This window comes from Buteo buteo, chromosome 18 (genome assembly GCF_964188355.1).
Source record: "Buteo buteo chromosome 18, bButBut1.hap1.1, whole genome shotgun sequence".
Lineage (NCBI taxonomy): Eukaryota > Metazoa > Chordata > Aves > Accipitriformes > Accipitridae > Buteo > Buteo buteo.
In genome coordinates, this window is record NC_134188.1 from 22,606,895 (window position 1) to 22,632,864 (window position 25,970).

The window sequence follows — 25,970 nt, forward strand, 5'->3', positions numbered from 1 at the left end:
AACAAATAACATAGAGGTAAGAAATACAGCTGTGGCTTTTTTTTCTGAAAAGCTATTGACAGGTGTTCAACAAGTAGATATTTTCAGATGATACCATAACTAAATGCTGTACCATCGTATTTCACTAAGGGTCTAATTTAAGGTTATATAGACAAACTTAATTTTTTCTTAACTGAACGTTTAATGTGTAACTTGAATAGTGGTGTTTTTTTTTTTAATAATTCCTTAGATTGATCAAAGACTAAACCAAGAAAGAAATCCTACTATGGGACACTGAATTCAAAATACTCATCAGCAGGGTCGCCAACTTAAGAGCTACAGCATGAGAACTCTACCTTGTGAGAGCTGGGGAGTAGCCAGTAGGAAAAGCAGGCTGCCATCCTCCAGATGGAAGGGTAATGCAGATGAACTATCATGATAGACTGCCTGCAGGGATCACACGTGCATCATGCAAACTCCAGAAACCTGGGTTCCTCTCTGTTTTTCTCCAGTGACATGTCCTTAGCCTGATCCTGCCAGCATCTTATCAGCAACTTTTCCTACCTGCTTTCTATTTCTGTTCCTTGCCCCAGTCTTCTTGCACAACTATCGATTATCCCAAACCTCATGTCTCACTCTCTGAGGGAGTTGTTGGTTCAGCAGCCCTGAAATTCATTGCTGCTTTTCTCCAGGCTATTTTTCTCCACTGCTTCTTCATGCCTCTTCACCCATTTCTCACTTATGTTCTTCTGTGTCCTAAATTCCCCTTCTAAATCCAAGCTTTCTTACCCAATAAATACCAGACCTCCCTTCTTGTAATTTCAATTCTTGCACAGCCAGTGACAAGTTCTCCCTCATTTTCACACCCAATCTCACCATAATTCCTTGCCAAACACACTCCCCCTAGTCCTCCAGTCTCTTCAATGTTCAAATCTAACAGGAATGGGCAGTCAGAACACAGAACAGAATCACTCCTGATTACGTTTCTATTTCAGAAAGAACCGGAAGAAATAAGTAGAGACTAAAAACAGCTTTGGCCATATAACTCTGTGCTCAATCATGCTGACTTTTTAAAATAATCTCATTACAAAATTGTGAGAAGCTTTGATGCACCACAGTGTGAATATGGAATCTTAACGAGTTGTACTGCAAAAAAATATTAAATACATTTTGGAGGATAAATGAATCGCATTTTTCCCAAAGACTTATATATGTTGGCATTTAGAAAGATTTTGACAAGTGCAGTAGAAATACTATGTGGATTCAGTTTCATCAGCTCCCATATTTCAACACCCTGAAGCTATGTATGGAATATTACAGTATTTAGAATATAGTATCACCACAATTTTTAACACAGAATAGGATAGGAGATGAATTAAGCCATGTAATTCTTCCTCCATCTCTTAAATGACCCAAGCTGCTATGGCTAAAAATAAATGCAATTTGATTTGATGATAATAATGGTTAATTAAGATTACTTTTAAAATAACAGATATAATTTACACTAAATTTTAAAGCAAAACAAACATGCAACCTTTGCTATCCCTAGATAAACAAATCCAGCCCCTGGCAAAAAATGAGCATGAAAATATTAACTTGAACAAACTTGCCCCGACCCATGTGCATATAACTGTATCAGTGTACTTCTACGTAGCTTTTACTCATCACTCGAATAGTAACATCAGGTAAAAACCAGAGTGTAAAATTCACTATCTGAAAGTTCTACCTACAGTACTTGATGATCTTCTTCATTTGGGAAACATGAGTTTCAATTCTATTCCCTCACAAAAACTAACAGGAAATGCAGCTAACTCCTTTCAGCAAATACACACTTTTAAAACATGCAGAATATTTCATCAGTGGATGATCTAAGTTAACTCATTAAAGACCCCAAAGGAACAGTTTTCAGGACTCATTACTAAAAACTGCAATTCTTTTTTCCTACCGTTGTGCTTCATAAAACCATTGTCAGAAAACTGTCATTGATAGTTTTATAAGACACAAACCGTAATATTAGTTGTAATGGCTTAATACTGAAAAGTAAAATCTGTGTATCAATTCAAATTTAAAGGTGTTGCCATAAAATATCCTCAATTCAAGTAGCAAGTTTATGTAAGTAAACAAGAAACAGTTGAGGAACATTACTTTCACTACAGGGAAAAAAATCCCCTGAGTCTTCAACTTAATGGTTCTCCTTTTTTTCCCTTCCAATACTCAGCACCTCCTCCTCATCCAGAAAATGTTATTTTGCAAAGATGCATGTAAAAGAAATCAAATAGGCTTTTCACAGGAAAACAGATAACTCAGACAGCTTTTTCATCCATGAATCTTTAATATCTAGCCAGAGTTAAATGTTAAAGTGAATTTTTTATCAGCTGAAGCACAGAAGTTTGATGTTACCATTTTCTGAAGTTAAAAAGGAAGTAAAAACTCAAGATGGTAGTTCTTTATTTTTATGGCTCTTTTGCCTATGTTGTTCGTTAAAGGCAGAAGGAATGAACATCTAAAAGCTACAGGATTTTTAGACTCCAATTTCAATATTTCTGGAAATAGGAAGGCAGACATCTGCTAAAGAGTAAATTGTAACTTCTCTCCCAGCTGTATTAGCAATGAACGTTCCACAAAAACACACGCACGCACACAAAATCACTTTTTTCTTCCTATTATAGAAAATCTGGTTGGAATGCATCTCTGTAAGTCATCTCATCCAATCCTATGCTTGAAGCAGGATTATTGCCAACACTAGATCAGATCAGCCATGATTTTATCTAGCCAAATCTTAAAAATCTCAAAGGGTGGATATTTCACAACCTTTCTAAGCAACCTGCTCCAGCCCTATTCCACCAACCTGGTGCCTTTTTTTTTCTTCTCAAATGGAAATCAGGATATCCAAAGCCAACGCTTGTGGCCCTTGGTCCTTCTCTACTGAGAACAGTTTGGTTTCATCATCTTTGCTACTGAATACTTATAGGTTGCTCTTAGATTGCCCCTTAAGCTCCTCTTCACAACATTAAACAAACCCCAGTTCCCTCAACATCCCTCTAACCTCCATGTGACGTAGGACTTTGAGAATCTGTTGGACCCTCTCCTGTTTTCCACATCCCTCTTGAAGTAGAAGAATGGGAATTGGTCACAGCCTTCTAGAAAATAACTTATCTTTTTCTGCTGGCCATGCTTTTCCTACTACAGCCCAGTATGCTGATTACCTGACTGGCAATGAGAGCGCACTCCTGGGTCCATGTTCAGCTTGGCACCTGCTGTAACCTCCAGGTCATTTTCAATGAAGCTGCAATTCAGATATTTGTTTCATGGCCCGTACAAGTGTGTGAAGCTGTTCCACCTGAGGAGCAGACTTCCTACTGAACTTTATGAGGTTTCTCCCGGCCCAGTCCTCAAGTATATCAAGATCCCTCTGGAATATAGCTCTGCCATTTGTCATGTTAACCACTCCCCCTTAATTTATTATCCTCTGCAAATTTGCTGAGGGTGCACTCTGTGTCATGATCTAGGTCATTGATGAAGACATTCACTGACATTCACTGATCGTTACCCTTTGAGCCTACTGGTTCAGTCAGTTCCCAACCCAGTCTCTTCTTTTAGCCCACTCTTCCTCAGCTTTCAAACGAGAGTGCTGTGGGAGACTGTGTTAAAAGCCTTTCCAAAGTCTGCCATTGCATGCAAATGAGCATAGCTGGGAGAAGGCTAATGAGCAAGGCGACAGCATATAATCCAGGTGATACCCAAAAGGCTATCCAGAAGGTTTCCAAACCTTGACAAATCATATCTTCTTTCCAGCTATGGATTAGTTGTACGTGTTTATCTGACAGTTCCTCATGGTTGGATGAGAGGCTGCTGGAGGAGTTTTGAAGGGTGCTCCCTGTGTTACAGCTTCTCCTGCCCACAGAAGAGGTGTGAGAAATACCTTTGCAGCCACTCCCCAGAGCAACTAGTAGAGAAGAGGAATCACCACGTGTCCCACAGCAGATCCCAGATGCACATCTGTGGGAGTTATGGCATGGGTCGGGTATGCCTTTGGAGTCAGCTGTGTTTTCACCCAGCAAAGAGGCATTCCTGCTCAGGGCAGCATCTGTGCTGTAGCACTGGTTGGTACAGGGCTGCCACTGCTCTTCCCTCATCCATGCAGCTAGTCATTTAATCAGGAAAGGCAACCAGGCTGGACAAGCACACGATTTGCTTTCGGTAAAGCTATGCTGACTATTCCAATTACCTTCTGGTCCTTAAATGCCTGGCAAAGATGATGTTGAGTACTTCAGCTTTTTCTATATTGTCTGTCATTACATTGTTTTCTCCCTTATTCATCAGTTTTTCTCTTCATCAAATTTTACCTTCATTTTTGAAAGTAGCACACCTGCAGAATCACTTTTTGTTTTCCTTTATGACCCTTGTAAGTCTTAGCTCAAATCAATCAGCTTTCTGATTTTGTCATTAAGCAGTCAAGCAATGCTTGTCTACATCTTGCATTTTAGGTCATGAGAAAGCTCTTTGCTCAGCCAAGAAGGCCTTCTGCTGAATCCCCCTCCTTCCTGCTCAACGGAGTGGTTCAATCCTGAGTTCTCAGTAAGTTTTATTTAGAAATCATCCATCTTTCATGGACCCTATGTCTCTGTGGCAGCATTCCAAGAGATTTTGCTTAGCAATTCTCCAAACAGGCTGAAGTCTGCTCTTCTGAAATCTATAGTCATAACTTGCTGACTATCTTTCCAGACTTCCTTTGAATCATGAACTGAACAAACTCACGGTCACTCTGGTCCCAGCTGCTATTTATCACCATCTTTGCCACTAGTTCTTCCCTTTTCATAAGCAGCAGGTCAAGCAGAGAATTATTCCTGTCTCTCCCCTCTAGCAGCATTAGGAAATTGTCAGCAACACAATCGAGGAAACTCCTGCATCGCCTGCACAACACTTTAATCTTACTAGAAACTAAAACAAATAAGGACTTACTTGCAGAATGATGATGATTGTATTGATAGAGTTACTTAGCATATAGGTTTTATCCACTTTTGATCCCTCACTCTACTAACTTGAAGTTGTGTTATTTTATTTAAATTTTAAAAGGTGACAGTCTTCATAAATATACAGGAAAGCAAAGCTTCCATCCTGAGTGAATTTAAAATGAATTCAGCAAAACAAAAAGTAAATTATGTCCATCACTGACAGCATTTTTTATCAATAATATACACAACTTCCAAAAGCTCAGTAATTAAAAGACAACAGCCAGCTTCCTTAAAACTTGTGGATGAAGATAACTTGTTACTTTTCTTTCCCTTGTGCGCGGATTAAGTTAATTTTTCCCCATAGTTTTATTAAGTCAAAGTTGTACTGAATTTTTTTTCAGCTGCAGATTCAATATCAAACCAAAAATACAAGGTTTATCAACAGAAACACTTATTTTTGTTAGGCAAAATGCAAGTATTTAGGTAAAAAAGCCTTAGAAGTGGAACAAAAAAAGAAAAACAAAAAAGAAAAAGCAAGAGAAAGTGGGCAAATTGAGTGTTCAACCACTTAAGCTTTACTGATAGATTCATTATAGCAAGTAAATCAAAAGAAGGCTTGTCCTCGGCCTCACTCAAATCATGTGTACAAAGAATCATGAAATTGCAAAAGCCTCTTATAGTGGAGAAGTTACTGTTTCAAATATTTTCAGCTGGCACAAATGAAAATCTGCCAGAAGTGTTGCCATATTATGACTGCACGGGTAATAAATTTCCTTATGTGATCACCATGTAAATTAGCCCTGAAAAACTATTTAGCAAGAACCAGGTAGTTTTAATGGATAGCACTGCAGTAGTTGGCAATCATCTTAATTATAAAAAATTATGTGAGGAAACCTAATTATAAATGCTGCAATCAAGGGATCTATAGGTTTCACTAAAATTATCAATATGATAATTAACTTCCCAAAGGATTTTAAGTCTTTCTAAACTGGTCAGCAACAAAGACTTTCCAAGTATGTTCTTATTTTAATGGCAGACTCATAGGAAAATCCTATGGCATTGCACAGAAAGAGTGCATTCACTATCCTCAGTTTACTGCTGTGAAAATCACTGTGAGAATTAACTGTGGCATTTTCAATAGTCCCACTTGAATCAATAGGCCATAATTAACTACATGGACATTTAAAAAAAAAAAAAGGTTCAGCATTGTTCAGGGGTTAAATGATTTGGTTTTGAAGGTCAGACCTTAGTTTGTCAGAGAAACAGTAGTTCGTAGTCAGAGAAACCTGGTCTCTGGCTCTTGTTTGGTTGTCTCTCAGATATTGCTGTATGATTTATATCCAGTGAGGAAATGCAATGGCAAGAAGTACCGTTTTTCTTATGATTACATTTATTTTATCTTTTGCTTTTGTATGCTGGGTGTCAGTGTAGCTTATAAGCTATTATCACTAATATAATTAAGTCCATAATAGCCTCCTCCTTTTCAATAGGTCAAAGTAAATACTTGTTTAGAACTATGAGATTTTCATCTGATTTGCTCTGTTGCATTCAGAGTTTGCTCCTATTACTCAACACCTTTATTTCTGCCAGCGCCACACGCCTTCCACAGAAGGTCACGCTTCTAGAGTCAGCCTCTCCTGTCAAGAGTGCCAATGCCACAGAAGACTTTGCACATCAGCCCTTCGTTAGACAGCACACTAATCTGGAAATCCAGGAAGAAGAACACAGGAGAGCAGTATTTCACCGAATATACATGGCTTCTCTGGGCATTCTTTTTTTTTTTCCCCAAATAATGCAAAATGGACATTGGTGTGAATACCTCAGTGAAGAACCAGAGTCAGTCAGTATTTGGTTTTACTGTCAGGTGCTAAACCAGCAAAATTAACTTGTTTAAAAACAAACTAAAAATATCAGGATAGGAATACATCTTTCTTCCTGAAAAGATCAAAAAGACTTACTAATTAATTTCAATATATATCCTGCACTGTTCTTTGAGCAAGTATGCTTTCTACTGGATATCTACTGAACTAATGGGCTAGGACTGTCATTGCTTTTTCTTCTATGACTATTTTTTCTTTCTTTTCTTTTCTTTTTTTTTTTTTTTTTTTTTGGTAGAAGCAATTAGAAAGTTAAAATCATCTGCATGGAAGACAAAGAAACACAGGACTGTCTAAAGATACTTCTTCATTACCTTACAGGTCTTCTAACTGTTTAAATGGTCTCTTAATTCTCAGGGCAGCCTTTCTCCTTTTTTAGGATTACTTCTTTCACTTTCTGTGACTTCTTGGTCTCCTTAGGTATAATCTACTTTTAAGGTTGCATTTTTTTGCTGTTTTTAAACTTTGCCAACTCTTTCTCAGTAATAATGGTGCTGACATCTCATTACAGAAGGAGAGAATTCAGCACTATAACCTTATTGACAAAGCCTTCATCACTGTAACCTAGCTACTATATCGGTATTTGTCATATACACAGGCATTTTAGAAATTATGAGGTCAGTAGTAGCCCAGGTAAAGCCTTGATGCACAATTTAATGAAATCAATGTTTTAACTATTAATTAAAAAATGTAACTTCTTGAAACCCTTTGGAGAAAATTCATCCTAATTAAATGTCTCATAAGTTGAAGGAAAGCAATGTCAGCTTTGCATTCTCAATCAAAACAAAGGAGAAATTCTTTTAGCCAACAGAGTGAAGCAAGGTGTGGTTTCCATACATTTGTCCTGATTAAACACTGTATCATGATTTAGTTACTCTGAATCTGTCTGATCCAACAAGTTAAGCAGCTTGAGATCATAATCATATGCAACAAGAGAAATGAAATGCAAATTAGCAAGTTATGAAGCTGATGAATACATAACTGGATGAGATTCTTCGGCTTGAGATACACAGTAGGTCAGGTTAGTTGATCAGAACAGCCTCCTCGTAGCTTTAAATACAATGAATTTATAAATACTGAAGCACAGAAAAAAAATTAAGTTCTCATTTTCTGTGGCACTAGACATTATAATGAGGGCTCATTTTACAAACTTAACAACTGTTGTCTTCTAAGTGAATGGTAGTGCTCTTCAAACAAAAAGATAAATAAATACTGCCTCATCAGTGACATTCAGTGTTGATCTAACACAAGGCATAAAAGAACCCTCCTAGCACCTTTCTATGTGTCTTTTCTACCTGGAAATCAACTACATAGATACAATTCTCCTACCATATTTCCATATAGCAGTCACAAGTCTTTTGGAATTATTAAAAAAACCCAAAACATTAGAAGTAATTTCCAGGGTAATTTTTGCTGATAATTACATAAAAGAAGCCCTTTTATAAAGGTATCGAGTGCCACTGCATAAACAGCTTCCTTTTAACCTCTGTGCTCTCACAGAAAACTGTTTCATATTATGATTGCTCTAATGGTTAAGAAACTTTTTCCAGTGTGCCTCCTATATTTACTTGCAGCCAGTTTGTACATCTTCTTTCCTTTCCCATAGTGTTTTCTCTCCATAACATTTATCTTTCAATGTGTGTAAACACAGGCTATTTCAGCCTCGCCTTCACTAAACTAAACAAGCTGGACCTTTTAGAGTGTACTATCACGGACAGGTACAAATGCACATACAGTCCCTCCACCCATACATGCAGTGAGCCGGATGAGTCACTGATCCTGAGATCTCCTAGATGTGTTAAGAAGCAGAAAATTTTGCTCAGTGCCAGCATTGTTCTAGTGCAGCCATGTTGTTTAGGAACTAGTTGCAAGATTGCACCCAGACTACATGGCCCTCAGGTCAGCATTCATTCGTGTGATCTTTCTCTTAGTTGTCTTCAGACCTGTAACAGTTTCGATTCATCTTCCCTTGAACACGGGTGAAAAGAACTACATGCCATGTTCTTTTTGAGGTGCACTGAATGCCTTACCTATGTCCTTTGCAATTGTCATGAAAGGTAACAAATAAAGAGAAGCATCTGACCTGGTGTAGTCGTCCTCCACAAGCATGTGCTTTGGAATGGGTGAGTATCTTCCCGGTGAGATAGGGGCCAGGGATGCCTTGTACTCTAAAGTGCCATTGTTTCCAGAAGAGAGTATATGATTTTCCATTGGTGGAGAATAAGCTGAGGGTAAGAATAAGCATCTCTAGTTAGCCACTTTCACATTTTATTAGATGTCACAAGGGCACCATTTTTTAGTTAAGTACCAAGAACAAGCTCATTGCTGTAAATAACAGTCCTTGCCTGCGAGAGCTTAAAATGTAACAAGGAAGAATGAACAGCCGAAGTTTTCCTGAAAGGTTAATAATAATAATAATAATGATAATAATAATAATAATAATGCTGGCTCATTTGCAGGGATTGACACTTTAGAGGGGATCTGAATAAGAAAGGATAGATTGGGAGACAGGAAACATTTTCTTCAATTAGGACTGACATGAAGAAGGAAATGTAAAGAGCAGAGAATGAGATTAAAAGCACACTCCTCTTTTTGGCTCCAATATACAGCAATGTGAATAATATGGTAAAGAACTCAATGCAGGACAGGAGCCGGAATTTTATATATGGCAAGAATTATGTATGGTGAAGATTTACAGCTGCGATGCACTAAAGGTGCCAGAATTCCCAATATAATTGAAATTTCAGTACCAACATAGATGGTATTTAGATTACAGTAAATCTGTCTATTTAAAACAGAAAGTGGATACAAGTCTCTTACATATTAATGATTAATAATGAAAATTACAGGACTATGCTGTCTGATTCTATATTGGGTCTGTGGGTTTTGTTCTTTGCTTGCTTTTTCCTATTTTGAAGTTACTGGGGATATTTATGACTGGAGAGATGTAGTAATAGTTGTATTCAATCTCTAGTTAATGTAATTAGAAAAGGAAATGATAAATAGGGAAAACAATGATACATGCTTCTGCAATGAGCTATGATTAATTTTCTCATGAGAAGACAGCTATACTTTCTAGTATTAGTTTCAATCTTTCTTTCAGATGCTGAGATACAGAATGTTTCAAAGCAAAATGTCTCTACAGGGAAAGGCCATTACCCGTTCTGAAATACTCTGAACGTGTAGGTATAATGAAAGGTTCCCTGAGGATAAATGAATCTGTATGCACCAACAGCCTGGGATGGGCTACTGCAAATCTTTTCAACCTTTACTCTCCCTCTGGAATTACTTCTGTCTTCTCATATGCTGCTGATCTATAATCTGACATAATAAAACACACTGTTTTAGAGCTCCCAAATTTTTATTTTGGAAAGTATTATAAAGCAGGAGATTGGATAGAGACATTTAGCATTTTTACTTCTTGGGCTTTGCTAAGATCCAGACCAGACTGCTACTGAACAACATGATTGCCATCTGTTGTAACATTTGCTAACTAAATAGGTATCCTCAGCACAGTTGAGTATACCACCTGACATGCATGTTACAAAACCTTGCCTTCTATTTTTATGGAGCAGTCTAAATAAGGAGGATTATGGATATTTAGCTTTTCCCTCAACTTTTTCAGTCCACAGAAGCAACACTATGCAAAAGTGCAGGAAAATTTAAATCTCTAGCATTTACTGGAAAAATCTGCCTTTCGCAGTCCTTGGTTGGCCTTAAGTACCCCTAGGATTATTAGCAGGAGATCAAGATGGGTATGGATCAGTTGCTGCAGCTCTTCTCAAATATTAAACTGCCATCCAGTTATTAGATGGTGCAGCTGGTCCCTGTTGATAGTTGAACCCAAGGCAGACAGTTTTTAATGAACAACTAAACGAAGAAAGGGAGGTTCAATAATGAACTGTTTAGACTAACAGGAACCAGTGGTATAGAGAGCTGCAACTGAATGTTCAGATTGCTGTGAATGAAAAGGGAATGGGAATGCCTGCGTATGGACACCAGGAGGACTGGCATGTACTGATAGCACCTAGATCCATCAGTAGGTCATCAATACTCAACATAACTGCTTGTAACTTGTCAGGACAGCCTACACCCAAACTAAAACAAAGACTCAAGCCATTAAGAGGTGATGGCAGGAGATAAAGACTAGACTGGAGCCTAGTACACACAGATAAGGAGACAAAAGAGAAGTGAGTAAATCCTGAAGACAGCGTAGGTGGGACAGATGGGAGAGACAGAAGATCCTAATTGCTGTGATCTCCTTAAGGGTACAAAAAGCACATCAGCAAGGAGGTTGTCAACATAATAAGAAGGTACATGTGTATGCTAAAGACTCCACTGCCACCCACCCTTGTACTTGGTCATCTCAGGGAGTCCTGGCAACACGCCTGGATGCGTGTCTTTCTACCTGAATGCTGGACATGAGCCTAGATGATTTTGAGTGTGTGGATATGACAGCCTGATTGAAATAGGTTTGTTTTAAAATAAAATCATCTTCCCTTCCTATGAGATCCTTCACTGAGCTTTACCATATTGTTTCAACAACTTTTCCTACAACAGAGTGTACATGGAATGCAAGGACAAATAAGGCCTTGGTCCTCAGTGAAAAAATAGCAGATGAACATATAAAAAGTTAATGGACAGACTGAGAATAAAGCAAAGTGAAACAATAATTTAGGAATTGGATATACACAGAAAATAGGTAATTTTTTTTAAGCAGAGCAGAGATTTTTACATTCCAAGTAAATATTTTATTCAAATATGATAGATATTTGCCTCAGGCTTTTCGCTTAGTTTGTACAAGATGGTTTGCTGTTTGTTCTGATTTTTCAGTGGACAGAGGACTGCAGACTACAAATCTAATTATATTTCAAAATATATTTGCATATACTTATTACTGTAATTATCACAAGAATTACAGTTCAGTCTGATCACCTGGACAATGGCTAATTGGAATCAGCACAGCAGTACATCAGCTACATTGTAACTTTTGCTGCAAAAATACTTTAGCAGAGTTATATTATTTGTAATATTTCATGACTGTAGCATACTTAAGTGGCAATAAACATTTCATTTTTGTAGCCTTCCAAGCTGTTTCATAAACTTTAATTGGGTACTTTGGACAAGCAATGAAAAAACCACAATCATCTGACAAACAGGTATCTCCTACAAAATGAGTTGCAGAAGTCACTTACAGTGAGTAATATCTGGTGGGCCATATGGATCGGTCATGTAAATGGTGGTGGGCTTTCCAACTTTCAGATACACTACATCTGATGTGTTCTTCAGTATCGCTACTGCCTCTTCATGAGTAACTTCTTCTAAACTGTAATTATTTACCTTAAAGGAGAAATCAGACAGGTGAATTGGAATGCAGAAAAAGACACCAAAAAATGACACAGCCTTGCAGTTATCACAATGTTGGGGAAAAATACTGTAGACAAAGAGCACTGAAGATTATAGAAGGTTTGCTATTGCAGCAAGGTAGAAAATACAGTTTTCTTAGCACGTGCGTATTCAAAGACTGACATAGCAGTGTTGATATCACAGAATCATAATGGGTCAAGATGGCACTTGGTCTTGTCAGTAGAAAAGTCCTTTGTGATATTCTGCTACCAGTCTCATCATTAACATAAAACTATATTAATAATAATTTAGTAACTTAACACCACATCATTTACAGAAACTGCATGTTATTTCATCAGTCAAGGTGAACTGTCCAAATTCACCTCTTAGCATGCATGGCTGGGCCCTCAGCAATACTTAATACCCCCAAATCTTTCCATCCCTGATATGACATCGACCATTGAAATAGTAAGAGGTACAAAGTGGTATACAGAATAAGAGGCTGCTTATGAGGTGTGGGAAATGAAAAAGGGCAGTTCTGGATGGCGGAAAAGGGATTTTCAGTGTGGAAGTTTGTCAGTTTTCTGGAAGCACAGGAAAGAGACATTGAAAAAGTAAGAGAATGTTGTACTAGTTCTGTGCTTTATCAGAGAAGAAAAATACTTAACAAGAGCAAGGATAAGAGTACAGGACTACAGCTTAAATAGGCAAGGAAATGGTGGCAATAAACTTGCCTATTTATGCTTTACTCCCAGAGAAAGAAAATCAAAAGAAAAGTGTAAGTGGTTTATTGTAGAGGCATATAAAATTTATTCACATATAAATCCACTACGTCCACAGAATGTCAACAATAGGTTGTGCTCCTCTAAACAGAATAGTGGATGGTCCCTGCCCCCCAAAACATACATCCTGAACAACAAAAATAAAGGATACATGAAAGAAGTAAAGAAGGTTGTAGATATAGGTTTCAGACATGTGGTGTAAGGCAACAGAAATCATAGAATCATACACTATCTCCAGTTGGAATGGACCCATAGGGATCATCAAGTCCAACTCCCTGCTCCTCGCAGGACTACCTATAACTAAATCATATGACTAAGAGCGTTGTCCAGACACTCCTTGAACTCTGACAGGCTTGGTGCTGTGACCACTTCCCTGGGGAGCCTGTTCCAGTGACCTACATTTCACAGTGAATGTTGTACATGAAATTCTTTATTGTGATTTAAAGTGCCATCCTCCAACTTCTACAGTTACTGCAAGGATTCCTTGTTAAGATCATGCAAGATGGAAGAAAAAGTAGCTCCTCAACTATAGTATAACATAGTACAGCTGTAAATAACAGACAAAAAAATAGATACTTTCTAGGGAATTTATTATCAGTAAATTATTAGAGAACTGGCTGTGACAACAAGCTACTGCCAAAGGCTTTGGTAGCTGGAAAGAAATCCAGCTATTATGAATCACTGGAGGACTCTTCATACCAAGACAATTTCATCAACACCAAGAGAGAATGATTGCTCCTGGACAGTATTCCTAAATGTAAGGATTCTGTTTAAACTTTGTTCCTTGTATAATTCTCAGACTTGGTTTTAAGGTTAATTGAAAGAGGCAATGACAGGCATGTTATGACAATTTGACATGAAGAGCAATGATACAACCTAACACTCCAAAGAGAACTGCTGACACTGTATGCTGTATTTTGACAGGTCCTCAATTTAAATAAAAATCTGATAGCTATCTTCTATAATTTTCTCTGTTTTTCTTTGTTATAAACAGCAGTAACATACACATACACTTTTAATAAATAAATGTCTTTTAAATTACTAGGTTGGTAGCAAGAAGTGACTGAAATTATGCCTTTCTTGTTTATGTATTTCAAAACTGCCAAATACTGAAGATTCACACTTTTGGAAATACGACTGCACAGTTATCATTTACCTTTTCACCTTCCCATGCTGTCCATACATTGTATCTATCAAGTTGTGTTTCATCCTAACTGCAAGCTTTCTGAAGTAAAGAAAATCTCGCATAATAACCTCCCACTGCACTGCTGCTGTAAATAGATGTTCTTAGTCAAAAAAAAAGACACGAAATGAAATATCATAGCACTGTCTATATTTTGACTTTTGGTCTTTTCAGGAGTGTATAAAACCAATTAAGACACAAACTGACTTATTGCTTTTTCCAAAGTTTTTTTCCCTGGAAATCTAGCTGATAAAAATCTTGGTTAGGACTGCTGTACTTCCATCACAACATACTTGGATGTCACAGTTGCTTAAGTGTGCAGAATACTGCAGAAAACCGAAATATGTAGAGCTGGAACTTGGTAGAACTTTAAAGAAGGTAACACATGAGTGAAATCAAGATAGAAATGAGAACTTCAGAGAAAAGATGCTGGAAGAAAATCTGAAGACAAGAAAGGACTCTTCAGAGTAAACAGAGTTCTGCTATAAAAAGTTTTCCAGCAACATATACCAAAATTGCTATTCAAACTCATCCCAAATATGTAGAAAATTACAGGTTTCTCATCTCTAGAGAGAACACTCCTAGAAAGGAAGTTTGCCACTAATTAATTTTGTCCTGGACTGCTCAGTTCTCAGTAAACAAAGAAATAAGGACAGACTCAATTTACATCAAGAGCAAATAAATAAACAAACATGTTGATTCATTCGTCAAGACGAAGATTCTCAGTGGTGCCATAAGGTCTCTTTTAAATGGGAGCTCTTTGAGAAGGAAATAAAACCCCTTCCCTTAGTCATTGCCAACATCAGTTTAGAATTACAGTATACAAAATATACTATGCATGTTCCAGTTTCCTTCAGAAGGTAGTCCTTGTTTGGACCTACAATTCCCATTAAAACTATTATGCGCATGTATCAATATCTTTTTCACTTTTTGATCATAAAACAATGATTACAAATAAAGACACCTGTATGTACTCCGATTCACAAAAATGAAAACCTGAATACACTGAAGAATTATATTGTTCAGCTCTCTAGATATTATTGCAAGATGACTGTAGTATGTACTTTTTTTCATAAGGAAATCTCTGGATATCATTCTTCAAAACATCATGCCAGAACAAAACATCACGCCAGAGATGGTGATTATTAGGAAATACGATACTGTAGTTGTTTTTTATGGTAAGATTTACAGAGAGAGAAGAATCTCTCAGAATCTCCAAGAGAGACTATTTCTTGAGCTTTTTCTTGTTTCCATAAAAGATGCCTATTTTAACAGACTCTCAAGTACTAAATCTGGCTTTTTCAGTGGTTGTGGCACAGTCAATGCATCATACCAAAGCTTCACTTCCTGCTGTCAAGATGACCTTAGTGGAGCATATAGTTTGAAAAAAAAAAAAAAAAAAGTTGAGTTAGAGGTGAAGAAGATAAAGAGTGGGAGACGTGCACAAAATAAGAAATCAAGAAATCAAAGTGTATACGGCATACGACCCCCTGAGATGCTGAAACTTTCATGCAGAAGGGCTAACATCAGAGCTGAGTAGGTAGAACCAGTACTGCATGCCAACTTTCTGGCTCTAGGAAGCCAATTTAAGTAGCAATGAATTAAGGAGGGGAAAAAAACCCCCTAAAGCATATGCTAAAAAAAGAAATTTATCTGAGTGGTCAGTTTAGTTACAAGAGTCAGATGCTTGAGCCACAAAATGTTGTGGCAGAAGCCAAAGGAGAGAAGTCAGAAGGAGAACAGGCATGGAGCAAGTGGGGCTTTTCTAATGGGAAAAGTTCTATATAGAAAAAATGCAGAAATGCAAGCAGCACCTGAAGTGAAAAAGGAATTAGGAAAGCTGTTTCTTTAAATAGAAAGTGTGTGATACAAAGACATACTGATATTACAGGAAAAGAATAAGAGGAAGAAATAATATAGCAATAGAGAAGGAAATTAAAGATACAAGTCCAATCAAAGAAGCTATTTGAGTGATAGGGGAAATCAGTAAGAAATGTTGCCAGATATAAAAAGACTGGGGTGTTTTTTTCCTAAGTAGCATAATCAAGGCAATGAAGTGTAAACCTAAGCAAGAATTATCTTATTTGGAAGTTTTCCTAGATTCATATTGGAAAACAAAGGCACTGAGAAGTAGCTAGAGTGAAAAGCTTAGAATCCCCAAAATGACTGTACAAGTGCTCTAAAGAATAACTTAATTCACAACAGCATAAGCTGGTAACAGAATAAGAGCTCTGGAGGAATAAGTCTGTCTTATTTAATTTTCTTTTTTTAAAGGGAATTCATTCCTTTTCTCTATTGATTTAGGGTAAGAGAGATTTGATTCACTCAGTGAATGAGACAAAGAGGTGATCTTTTCCTTGCCAGTGGTAATGTTTGCTTTTGTGTAATATTCTACTTTTCATTCAGAAAGTGGATTTTCCTGAGTGAATCCTGAGTGAACACTTGCTGGTAAACACCTGCGACATGCTGGCTGTAAATCTAGAATGCTGAAGGCCTTCGGCCTTCTTAAAAACTCACCATGATTTAAAAGGCTGCGAGAAGTGAAAGGTTTTTCAGTCCTCAAGACCAATCCTAAGGATGTAAATGTGTTTGGATTAACTAACTACTTACAATCCCACGGACTCCTGAGTTAGTTGTACAAGTGCTGGACTCTGAATAGAAAGAAACTGGTTATCTTCAGATGATACAGTCTGTTAATCTCTCTGAAATTAGCATGCTTAGATTATTAATAGTTATGGGCTAAGTGTTCTAAACCAGATCTCTCTGCAGAGAAGTGCAAGAGTCTGTGCTTCGCAGATAAATATGAGACTGAGCAGTGGGCTTCAGGCTTCAAGCAGCATAGTGCATACACAGTGCAAGCGGCACTGTATTATAGTGGTCCATCATTTTTCAATCCCAGTTTAAACTGATTTAGGTTAAAAAAAATGTTTTCAAGGCTAATGAAGTGGCATGAAGATGATACAACCGTGAAGGAACAACCAGATGAGAGTATCATCAGAAGGAATAAATTGGGAAGCTTATTGCTGGGGTACCATCCAAAGACCGATCCTAGCAAATCTACATTTGAATGCTAGATAAAGCATTGCAAGGCCAGAGTCAATGACAGTGTAAATCTGGCTCAGAGCCCAGCGCTGCATCAGAAAGGATGCAGCCACCGAAGCCCCTGAGTTGGTTCAGCACTAGTTCACTCCCCACCTCAGAATATATTTTTTCTAGTGTGTTTCCTTTGTGCTAGTCAGCCAGTACAGACTACAAATCAGGTACTATCTGTTCACACTGTTTTCTTCCTTTAAGTCTAACTTAAGCCTGTACTCCATCAACTGGCACAGCAGCAAAACTCTGGATCTGTGGGTGCACCTACCTGAGCAAAGAATGTGTGCACTAGGAGCGATCCCCAGCAACAGAGGGTCTGGATGATATGACATCCACACTATACATCTTTTAAGGGGGTTAGTTCACATTACATCTAGTCTGCTGACTAAAAAGCCTGTTCGTAGTTGCAATGCAATGCTAATTAGGAATGCTCCTGGACCACATTTTCTGTTGCAGTTTCATTTTAAAAAATCCAATTTGTTTTCTAAAAGACCATCCCACAAGGCAGCCAAAATCACTTTAAAAGAGCACTTCTGATCAGAACCAAATGCTAATCTAGGTGCATCTTAAATGATATGCCTTGATTACTTTAATACAAACATGATCCTGCATCCATATACAATCTGAAAGAAACAGATACTGGTAGGGGATCCTGTAAGAAACATATCAATGACTGTGCAATCACAACCCCATTGCAGCCCTACGAAAACACCAAACAATAACATGCTGTTTTTCAGCACAGAACTGGGTAGAAAGCAAGCCTGAATTTCTGAAAAGTGAGTCCTGTTTCTTCCTTCTGTTTTCAGCAAGAAAACAGAATCAAATTAAATCTCTTGGTATTTGAGTAACATTACTTTTCCTATAAGCTTAAATAACCCCACAAAACTCTGATCTCTCTGACTACATGGGCCAAGAAGCAACAGGGTATGGCCCAAACATGCAAGGGTATTTTGGCATAGGAGAAAAATTCCTGAAAAGCTAGTAAGTATATTAAGAGATAAATATTAGCTTAAATTTCTTTTAAAGCCTAATGTTTTTAGAGTTTTCACTGAAGAATACTGTGCTTCTAGCTATTAGTGTTGGTTTGGACTAGTAAAACCACGCAGTTTTATACTGATTTCTCATTTATTCATTCTGTAGAGAAACTATTCCAAAGTGAGATGACGGTATCAGAAAAAAGAAAGTAATTATCTGAGAGGTAATAACTGAAACAATTTTTCAGCTCTTCTTGACCATCATTAACAATGACCTGGAAGAGGCGAGGAGTGTGGTCTCGTCATGTTTGCAGATGACACTTCACCGTGAGGGCGAGCCCATATACTCGAGGGCAGGACTGCCATCCTGGCTAGGCTGGAGGAAGGGGCTGACAAGAATTCTATGATGTTCAACAGGGAGAAACAGTAAGTCCTGCCCCTGGCACAGGCCAGCCCCTTTCAATAGCACAGGCTGGGCACTGACAGCCTGGCAGCAGCTCTGTGGAAAAGCGCTTGAGGCTCCCAGTGGACAGCAAGCTGGGCATGAGCCAGTCGTGTGTCCTGGCAGCAAAGAGGTCAACAGCATCCCCGGCTGTACGAGCAAGAGCAGAGCCAGGAGATGCAGGGGAGGAGTATTCTCCAAGAGCTGCCACTCATTTGCCTGTAGCTAGATACTGCCTTCAGTTTTGGTCCCTGCACTACAGGAAAGATCACAAAATGGAGCAAGTGGAGGGGAGCGCTACCAGGATGGTTGGGGTTGGAGCCCTGGCCTGGTGAGGAGAAGCTGGGGGAGCTGGGCTTTTTCAGCCTGGAGAAGGGGTGCCTCTGGGGACGACTAAGAGCAGCCCCCTGGTGCTTACAGGGAGGTCGTCAAGACAGAGCTAAGATTTTCAGAGTGGCATGTGGTAACAGGATGAGAGACACTAGGCACATGTCAAAACAAGAGAAGGTCAAACAGGCTATAAGGAAAAGTATTTTCCTCATGAGGACAGTCAAGCAGTAGAACAGGTTTCCCAGAGAGGCTGTGCAAGCTCCATCCTTGGAGATTTTTGAGATTCAATTGGATAAATTCCTGAGCAACCTGGTCTGGCCCTACAGCTGACCCTGAATTATCGTGTTAGCCTATGATTCTCTGTATGTGATTTCCCTTTGCTCCTTTCCAGCACAAAGAGAAGCAACCTAGCTGAGATACCCAGTGCAGCGGTATTCTCACCATGGGCATTACCACCAGTAGCAGTAGACATTACCATAGGCATTACCACCAGAATACAGTATTTTTCTCCTAGCTGTAAGTCTTCAGAGCAGATCTCTGTTCTGCTCCTTTCACATATACTTAGAAAAAAACACCGAGTTCAGTTTTTGGCTTAAGCACTCTTATGTTTCCTCCAGTCATTTTCCTAATGGGCACCTCAGGATTATTCTAAAATGGAACATTTTCCTGTGCAAGTGCTCAGGATAATAAGCCTTAAGTGCAGGCTCAGTACCACAGAAACATAACTGCATAACATGCCCTTGTATAGATTTCACAATAATCACAATGCTCGGTATTTACATAATACATCTTCTCAATGCTTAGCACACTATTAGCAATCTGCATTTAATAATAGTAGGGCCATCAAGCTACAAAATGCTCAGACGGCACCTAATTGTTTTACATTTCAACATTAGTTTTGATTTTGCAGCATCTCTTTTATTACAACTTAAATTTTAATGCTTTTGATTTGCATGTTCTTTGGGCTCTGAAAGCATTTCACACAAACTTATCAGAACACAGACACAAAAATGAAATAAGCCCCCCAGCCACTTCTGAGAATTCCAGAAGGATGACATTCTAGTAAATTTTATAGAGAAATGATGGAAAAAAACAAAGATCAAGAAAGGACACAGTACGGAGAAGAAAAAAAAAAAAAGGAAGCATTCAAATATATAATCAATAAGGAACCAGTGAAGCAGAAGTAGGACTGTATAGATGACAAGGGTAATATTGTGTTGGTACACTGCCAAAAGAAAGTAATGAATTCCTTCACTCACTTTTCACAAAGGAACATGAAGTTAATGCCATGAACTGACAGATACTTCACAAAGTAGAAGAGAAAAAATATTGAAGGTACACAAGTTATAAAGAAATCAGGGTGTCTTGTTGGAGAGAACAAGAAAACATGGCTGTTATTTGCACAAATTTTAGAAATAGATTTTGATCTTGTAAATTTATCTCAAAAAATGTAACGGTTAAGGTATACAAAGAGTAAGTTGACTAGGATTTTCTTATGCAACAGTGAAAAGCTTGGTCTGGAAGTACATAACTGGAGAGCAATATTAGGATTGATTTTTTTGCTCATTTTACCTGCAGTGATAAAAGGAGATGACAGTAAGTAAAGAACTGGTCCAGACTGAAAGGAAAGTAGTATAAAGACATTAAACACACTGAGAATGGCCTCTGCTCAATTTCAGAAGTCAGATTCAGGAGTATAACCTTGCCCCAGTGAAGAAACATCTATATCTGACTGCAGTGTATCACAGGTTCAAGGCCGAGAAGAGATGCTTAATAGACAAATCCTATAAAAATCTGGAAAGAATGAATTTATACCTAGTGGTGTATAAAATAATTATCTTTCTATTCAAAGTCATCCTGATTAAATTACACTGGAGATGATGAATGTGGGGTTTTTGCACCTGTTTTTTTGTCTGTGTTATTACCTCAAATGAGTTGGGAGAAATTAAGAGTAAGGTAACAAAGAAGTACAGATGATACAAAAACTGTGAGGAATTCTCATCATGAAAAAGACCAACAGCTGAACACAAGCGGATTTGCTGCAAGGTGCAAAATAACAAAATAAGGTGCAAATTTGGCAAATACAAATACACATTTCTATAGAAAAATGAGCCAAAACTTCATTATACCACAGAGACTTGAATTTTACTGTGCTGAGAGCCTGCGAAGTAGAAATGCCAAAGAAATTGTAAATTCTAGTTTCATTTTGCTTTGATCTTGATAACACCATTTGATCCTTAAGCTGTTTTATCTATCCACTTGGGTTAATTAAAAAAAGTCAGAGTCACTAACCCAGCAACCAAGTGCCTTTCCAGTTCTGTTTAATACCCTGTATAAAATGAATGGTCATCTTTACATGTGACTGGAACACAGTGTCCCTAGCCAAATAAAGAAAACCTCAATCAGGCACAGTTTTGCAGGCAGCAAAAAAAGGTCATGGCAATTTTTTACTGCTTAGATATCACGTCACAAAACAGAGCTACTGCAGTACATTTTTTTCATGGCACTTATTAAAAAAATATTTCTCTACCTGCTCAGTGCATTGACATGAATATAACTTGACATAGATTAACTTCTGCTGATTCACCAGGGTCAGGATTTCCCCCTCACAAAGAATTAAACAAACTCTGTGAGTGGGAAAGAACTATCTACAAGGAACAATGTACTAGCACTGCAAACATCAGGAAGAATTTCTGACGTGAGATCCATCAGAATAGTAAGTACATTTCTTCAAGGAAAAAGATGGAAAATGTATTTTTTTTTAACATCTACAAGGCACATACACATAAAGCATTCCTACATGTACTGAAATGTAGGTAACAGTCCACTGACAGTGGCTACATGTGAGAGTTTAGCGGCATGTTTTCACATCTTTCAATTCTCTTAAAACAATCAGTAGAATCAGTACTGCTGTAATGAACGGTTCGTCTAAAATCTTTTAAAGTTTTCTGGTGCATTTTGACTTGTTGCTGATGTGCATAATATGTTTATTCTCTTCTCAGTTAAAAGTTTGTCAAAGTAATATAACCCATTGCTTTCTCTTTATAAAATGTTGGTTTTCCAGAGTAATGCTTTCTTAACTGCAGGCTCAGAGGATATATAAAGAATGGGAAAAAATGAAGATGACAGAAATATAACTCAAAATTATTATAGAAGTTGTAGTAGTTACCTCTAGTAAGATATATGGTGAATGAAAGTCCTTATATGAAACAATTTTCAGCCAAATAAAATGTGATTTGTCATACTTACCATAAGAAGTCTATCTCCAACCTGCAACCTCCCATCTTTTTGCGCAGCTCCTCCATCAATAATCTTGGTGACATAAATGCTGTTGTCCCCTGGGATGTGTTGGTTTCCAACCCCTCCTGCAATACTGAATCCCAGACCTGGAGAAGAAATGGAAAATAAAACATTAGCAATACAATATATAATATTAAAAAAAGAGTGCAAGAGTAGCATATATTTAATCTGCTGCACAATTACAGTATTTTTTACAGAAATAAAAGTAACATAAGATCTATTTGTGGGGTGAATACTCTTTCACTTTCCCTGGAAGGTCAGGGACAGAAATAAATTAAGGAAATTCTTTGTCATGTACAATTATAGGAAGGTAGAGAGAAAAAGAATTGAATCAGTGATTATTCTATACCCATGGTTTGTCCTCGCCAGGGGCCAGTGCAGCCTATGTCAAGAAGTTATGGCACAACTTGCCATGACTAGTTATGGCTCCAACTCTGAAGCTTGGAGTTTATTTTGTTAAATATTGGCATAAAATACATCACCGTCTATCAGAACAAAATTAAAGGTGTTCTGATTGTCCACACAATTTGAAAAATACTTGGAGAGGCGTACTGCGGATTTTGCAAGCTTCTGTCGTACCACAGTGAAGCGTCCGTGAAAGTGAAAGATAAACGGTGTAGACATTTGGATTTAAATCTGCTTCGTGTATTTTTCTAGGACACAAATATCTTTGGCTATGGATACATAAAATAAGAAAGCAATAGTCCGTATACAACTTCTGTTCAGTGATCTGTGAAATTCCTAGATAAACACCCAAAGAGCCAAACTTTGGAACAATGTCAATAATACATGCCGATATGTTTCAGGAAAAGGAAGGCAAAATAAATAGATGTTGGGGAAGAAAAAAAAGACAGGTTTACCCTTTTCCTACTTTTCCGATCCTCTGACACATTGCATAAACAGACAAATCATTGCTTTCATTTATAATAACATTTTTATCTCTCAATCAGAGAAAAGACAGAAACTACTGTGCTTTATTTCCATAAAAATCTACTTCATACAGCTAATTTTTCATAGATCATATAGCTAATGGGAACTTCCAGCTGAACAAATAAACTGTTACTGACAATAACCTGCTTAGATTATTGCTTCAACCAGGCATTTCTCTTTTAGCTGCACAGAAAAAATACTTACATCTATTTAGAGAATAATCACTAGTTTTATCTATGAAATCTATGCTGTTCAGTCATTCTTAAAACAAACATGTTAGTAATAGCTGCAGCCTGAGCAGTAAAATGCAACAGTAAAAAATGAGTTGCCTAGAATTTGGCATTTTATCGCAAACTCACCAGCCTGGCTGCTTGGGCAATAAAACTTAAGGGAGGGTATATTTAATACATGCAGGCTTTTTCAGCAGCTATATGAGCAGAGAAATAAGGGGTTTTTGTGAGAATTAAATATTTTGGGTTTTTTTTTCTCACATTATTTTCATTTGATCAGTATTTTAGCTTAAAAAAAGGTGTGAGGTCAGATAACATAATGGCCTACTTAATGGATAGTGCCAAAACAGTAAATTACAAAAAGAACCCTCTGAATTTATATCTCAAATTGAAACACTACTTAATTAACTAAGATGACTATTAACAATACACATGAAGTTAATTCAGAAGTATGGGATAATTAAAATAAAGCTTTATTTAATTTCCAGCTACAGCTGGTGATCACTGTTACTATTTATGCGCTACTGCCAGGACAACTACAAGAATAAAAAGATTATGACTTCTTCAGCATGGAAGAATTTGTTCATTACCATGGGACTACTAACAAAGAAACAAAAAGATATTCTAAGAAAACATCAAGAATAGAAATTTTCTTTAAAACTTTAGTTGTGGACAAGGAACAATGATTGAATAATGTTCCTTGGTGACATAATTATCATCCTTTTGACCCCCCAAAACATCTGCGTATGCTTCTACCAGTAAAGTGAAGATCTGAGAGTATTCCAGAATGATGATGAGAGTGGGTAGGAGAGACAACTGAGGAAAAGAGAGATTTTCCATGTCTTTCCTATCGATAATGATTTAGTTTCATGTCCTAATCATACTTGCCTTCTTAAAAAGATTTCTTCTTGGGAAGAATGGTGAATGGTACACTGGCCCATTTAATTTTAGTTAAATGACTTTTGCTAATTGCTAGGGCACTAGGAAAGTATAATACAGTAAAACTTTTGGGTAGGATTCATATGGCCAAATGACATCAGACAACCATGCTAATCATTTATGCTACCTTTATAATCAATGAAAATTCATTAAGGGCTTTTAAAGCATGATTCATCTCATCTCAAAGAGACATCTGAAAGAGATGAGATGAATCACACTCCTGGTTTCTGAAAGGCTGGGGGCTGGATGTGGGAAGAGGTGGGTGGGAAGATCAGTGCCATAATAGTTCACGGCCTCAGTTAAAACCTCATCTCCATTAAGACTGAAGGTTTCTGTTTTGTTTTAAGACCTCAGAAAGGTTTGTGCATCCCTGGTATGGATCCCTCTTGTCACTAGCTACATCAGGTTAGTCTCATACCAGATTCTTACTCTATTTTAAAAGTAGAGAATCATTCAAACATTTGAGAATACAGGGAGCAAGACGTTTTCTAAACTTGGTCTTTGTCATTGCTCCATTGAATTTTAAAAAAATCAAAATAAAATACCATATTTAATTGCAGAACCTTTTTCTTACTGACTTTTGTGGTTAGAAAAACATTGCCATCAGAACACAGAAGATCAGCAGTCACTTTGAGGAACGCCCTCCCTCTCACTTCCTATTTTGCTAATGTGCAATCTGCTTTACAACACCACCTCAGCTTGGACAGAGCACCCTGTTTCCTCACAACAGGAATTAGAAGGAGGATAGGAAGAAATTCTTCACTGTGAGGGTGGTGAGGCACTGGCACAGGTTGCCCAGGGAAGTTGTGGCTGCCCCATCCCTGGCAGTGTTCAAGGCCAGGTTGGATGGGGCTTTGAGCAACCTGGTCTAGTGGAAGGTGTCACTGCCCATGGCAGGGGGGTTGGAACTAGATGGTCTTCAAGGTCCTTTCCAACCCAAACCATTCTGTGATTCTATGGTTCTATGAGGAAGACAAGACTACCCCAAGAGGAAAAAGGAAAGAGAACTGGATTTAATACTGCTATACATCTAAGTCAAACTCAGCTTCATTCAAAGACACTGAAGAGAACAGGCACATATAAGATTGGGTCAATGTGTAAACTAGGGAAGATTAATCAAACTCTATTTCCTTCCTTTTCCACTGAAAAGGTTTTTGTAAAATTCATCTGCCTTTGGGTTCCGCAAATGCTGATCACTGATCCTGTGGATATTAACATGTATAATAGTGGAATGAGACAGGAGACATCACTGTTATCACAAAGAGGAAAAGGGACAGGGGAAAGAGCTATTCCATCAAAACTGGATGCTGCAGAAAAAGTGCTGATATTAACAATAATCAAGGATACTTACTCATATCTTTTCCCTGGATTATGACTAAACAAAACACTAAAATATTTGAAAAGGTAATGAAGCCATAAAGAAAAAGAAGTTGCAGCCAAAACAATTCAAAAGTCTTAATCATAGCTATTTCAGAAAAAGATAACCAGTGACTATTTACATCTATTTTGCATTATTTGCTGCACCAGCTACACATTTTAAATGCATCACTATATTAGTAAAAAAGTATGTTATAACTAATTCTCTAGTAAAAAGTAGGCATGGAGGCTCT

General features: G+C 37.7%; 1 protein-coding gene across 2 annotated transcripts in view; it reads right to left on the reverse strand.

The window, feature by feature from the left end:
• DLG2 (discs large MAGUK scaffold protein 2) overlaps window positions 1–25,970 on the reverse strand; it is a 1,017,318-nt gene that overhangs the window by 275,669 nt on the left and 715,679 nt on the right. For both annotated transcript variants that reach the window (XM_075050147.1, XM_075050146.1), the window contains 3 exons: window positions 22,211–22,347; window positions 12,007–12,151; window positions 8,895–9,036 (listed from right to left, as the gene is read on the reverse strand). In XM_075050147.1, coding sequence (XP_074906248.1) covers window positions 8,895–9,036; window positions 12,007–12,151; window positions 22,211–22,347 — 424 coding nt within the window. The remainder of the gene's footprint in view (window positions 1–8,894; window positions 9,037–12,006; window positions 12,152–22,210; window positions 22,348–25,970) is intronic.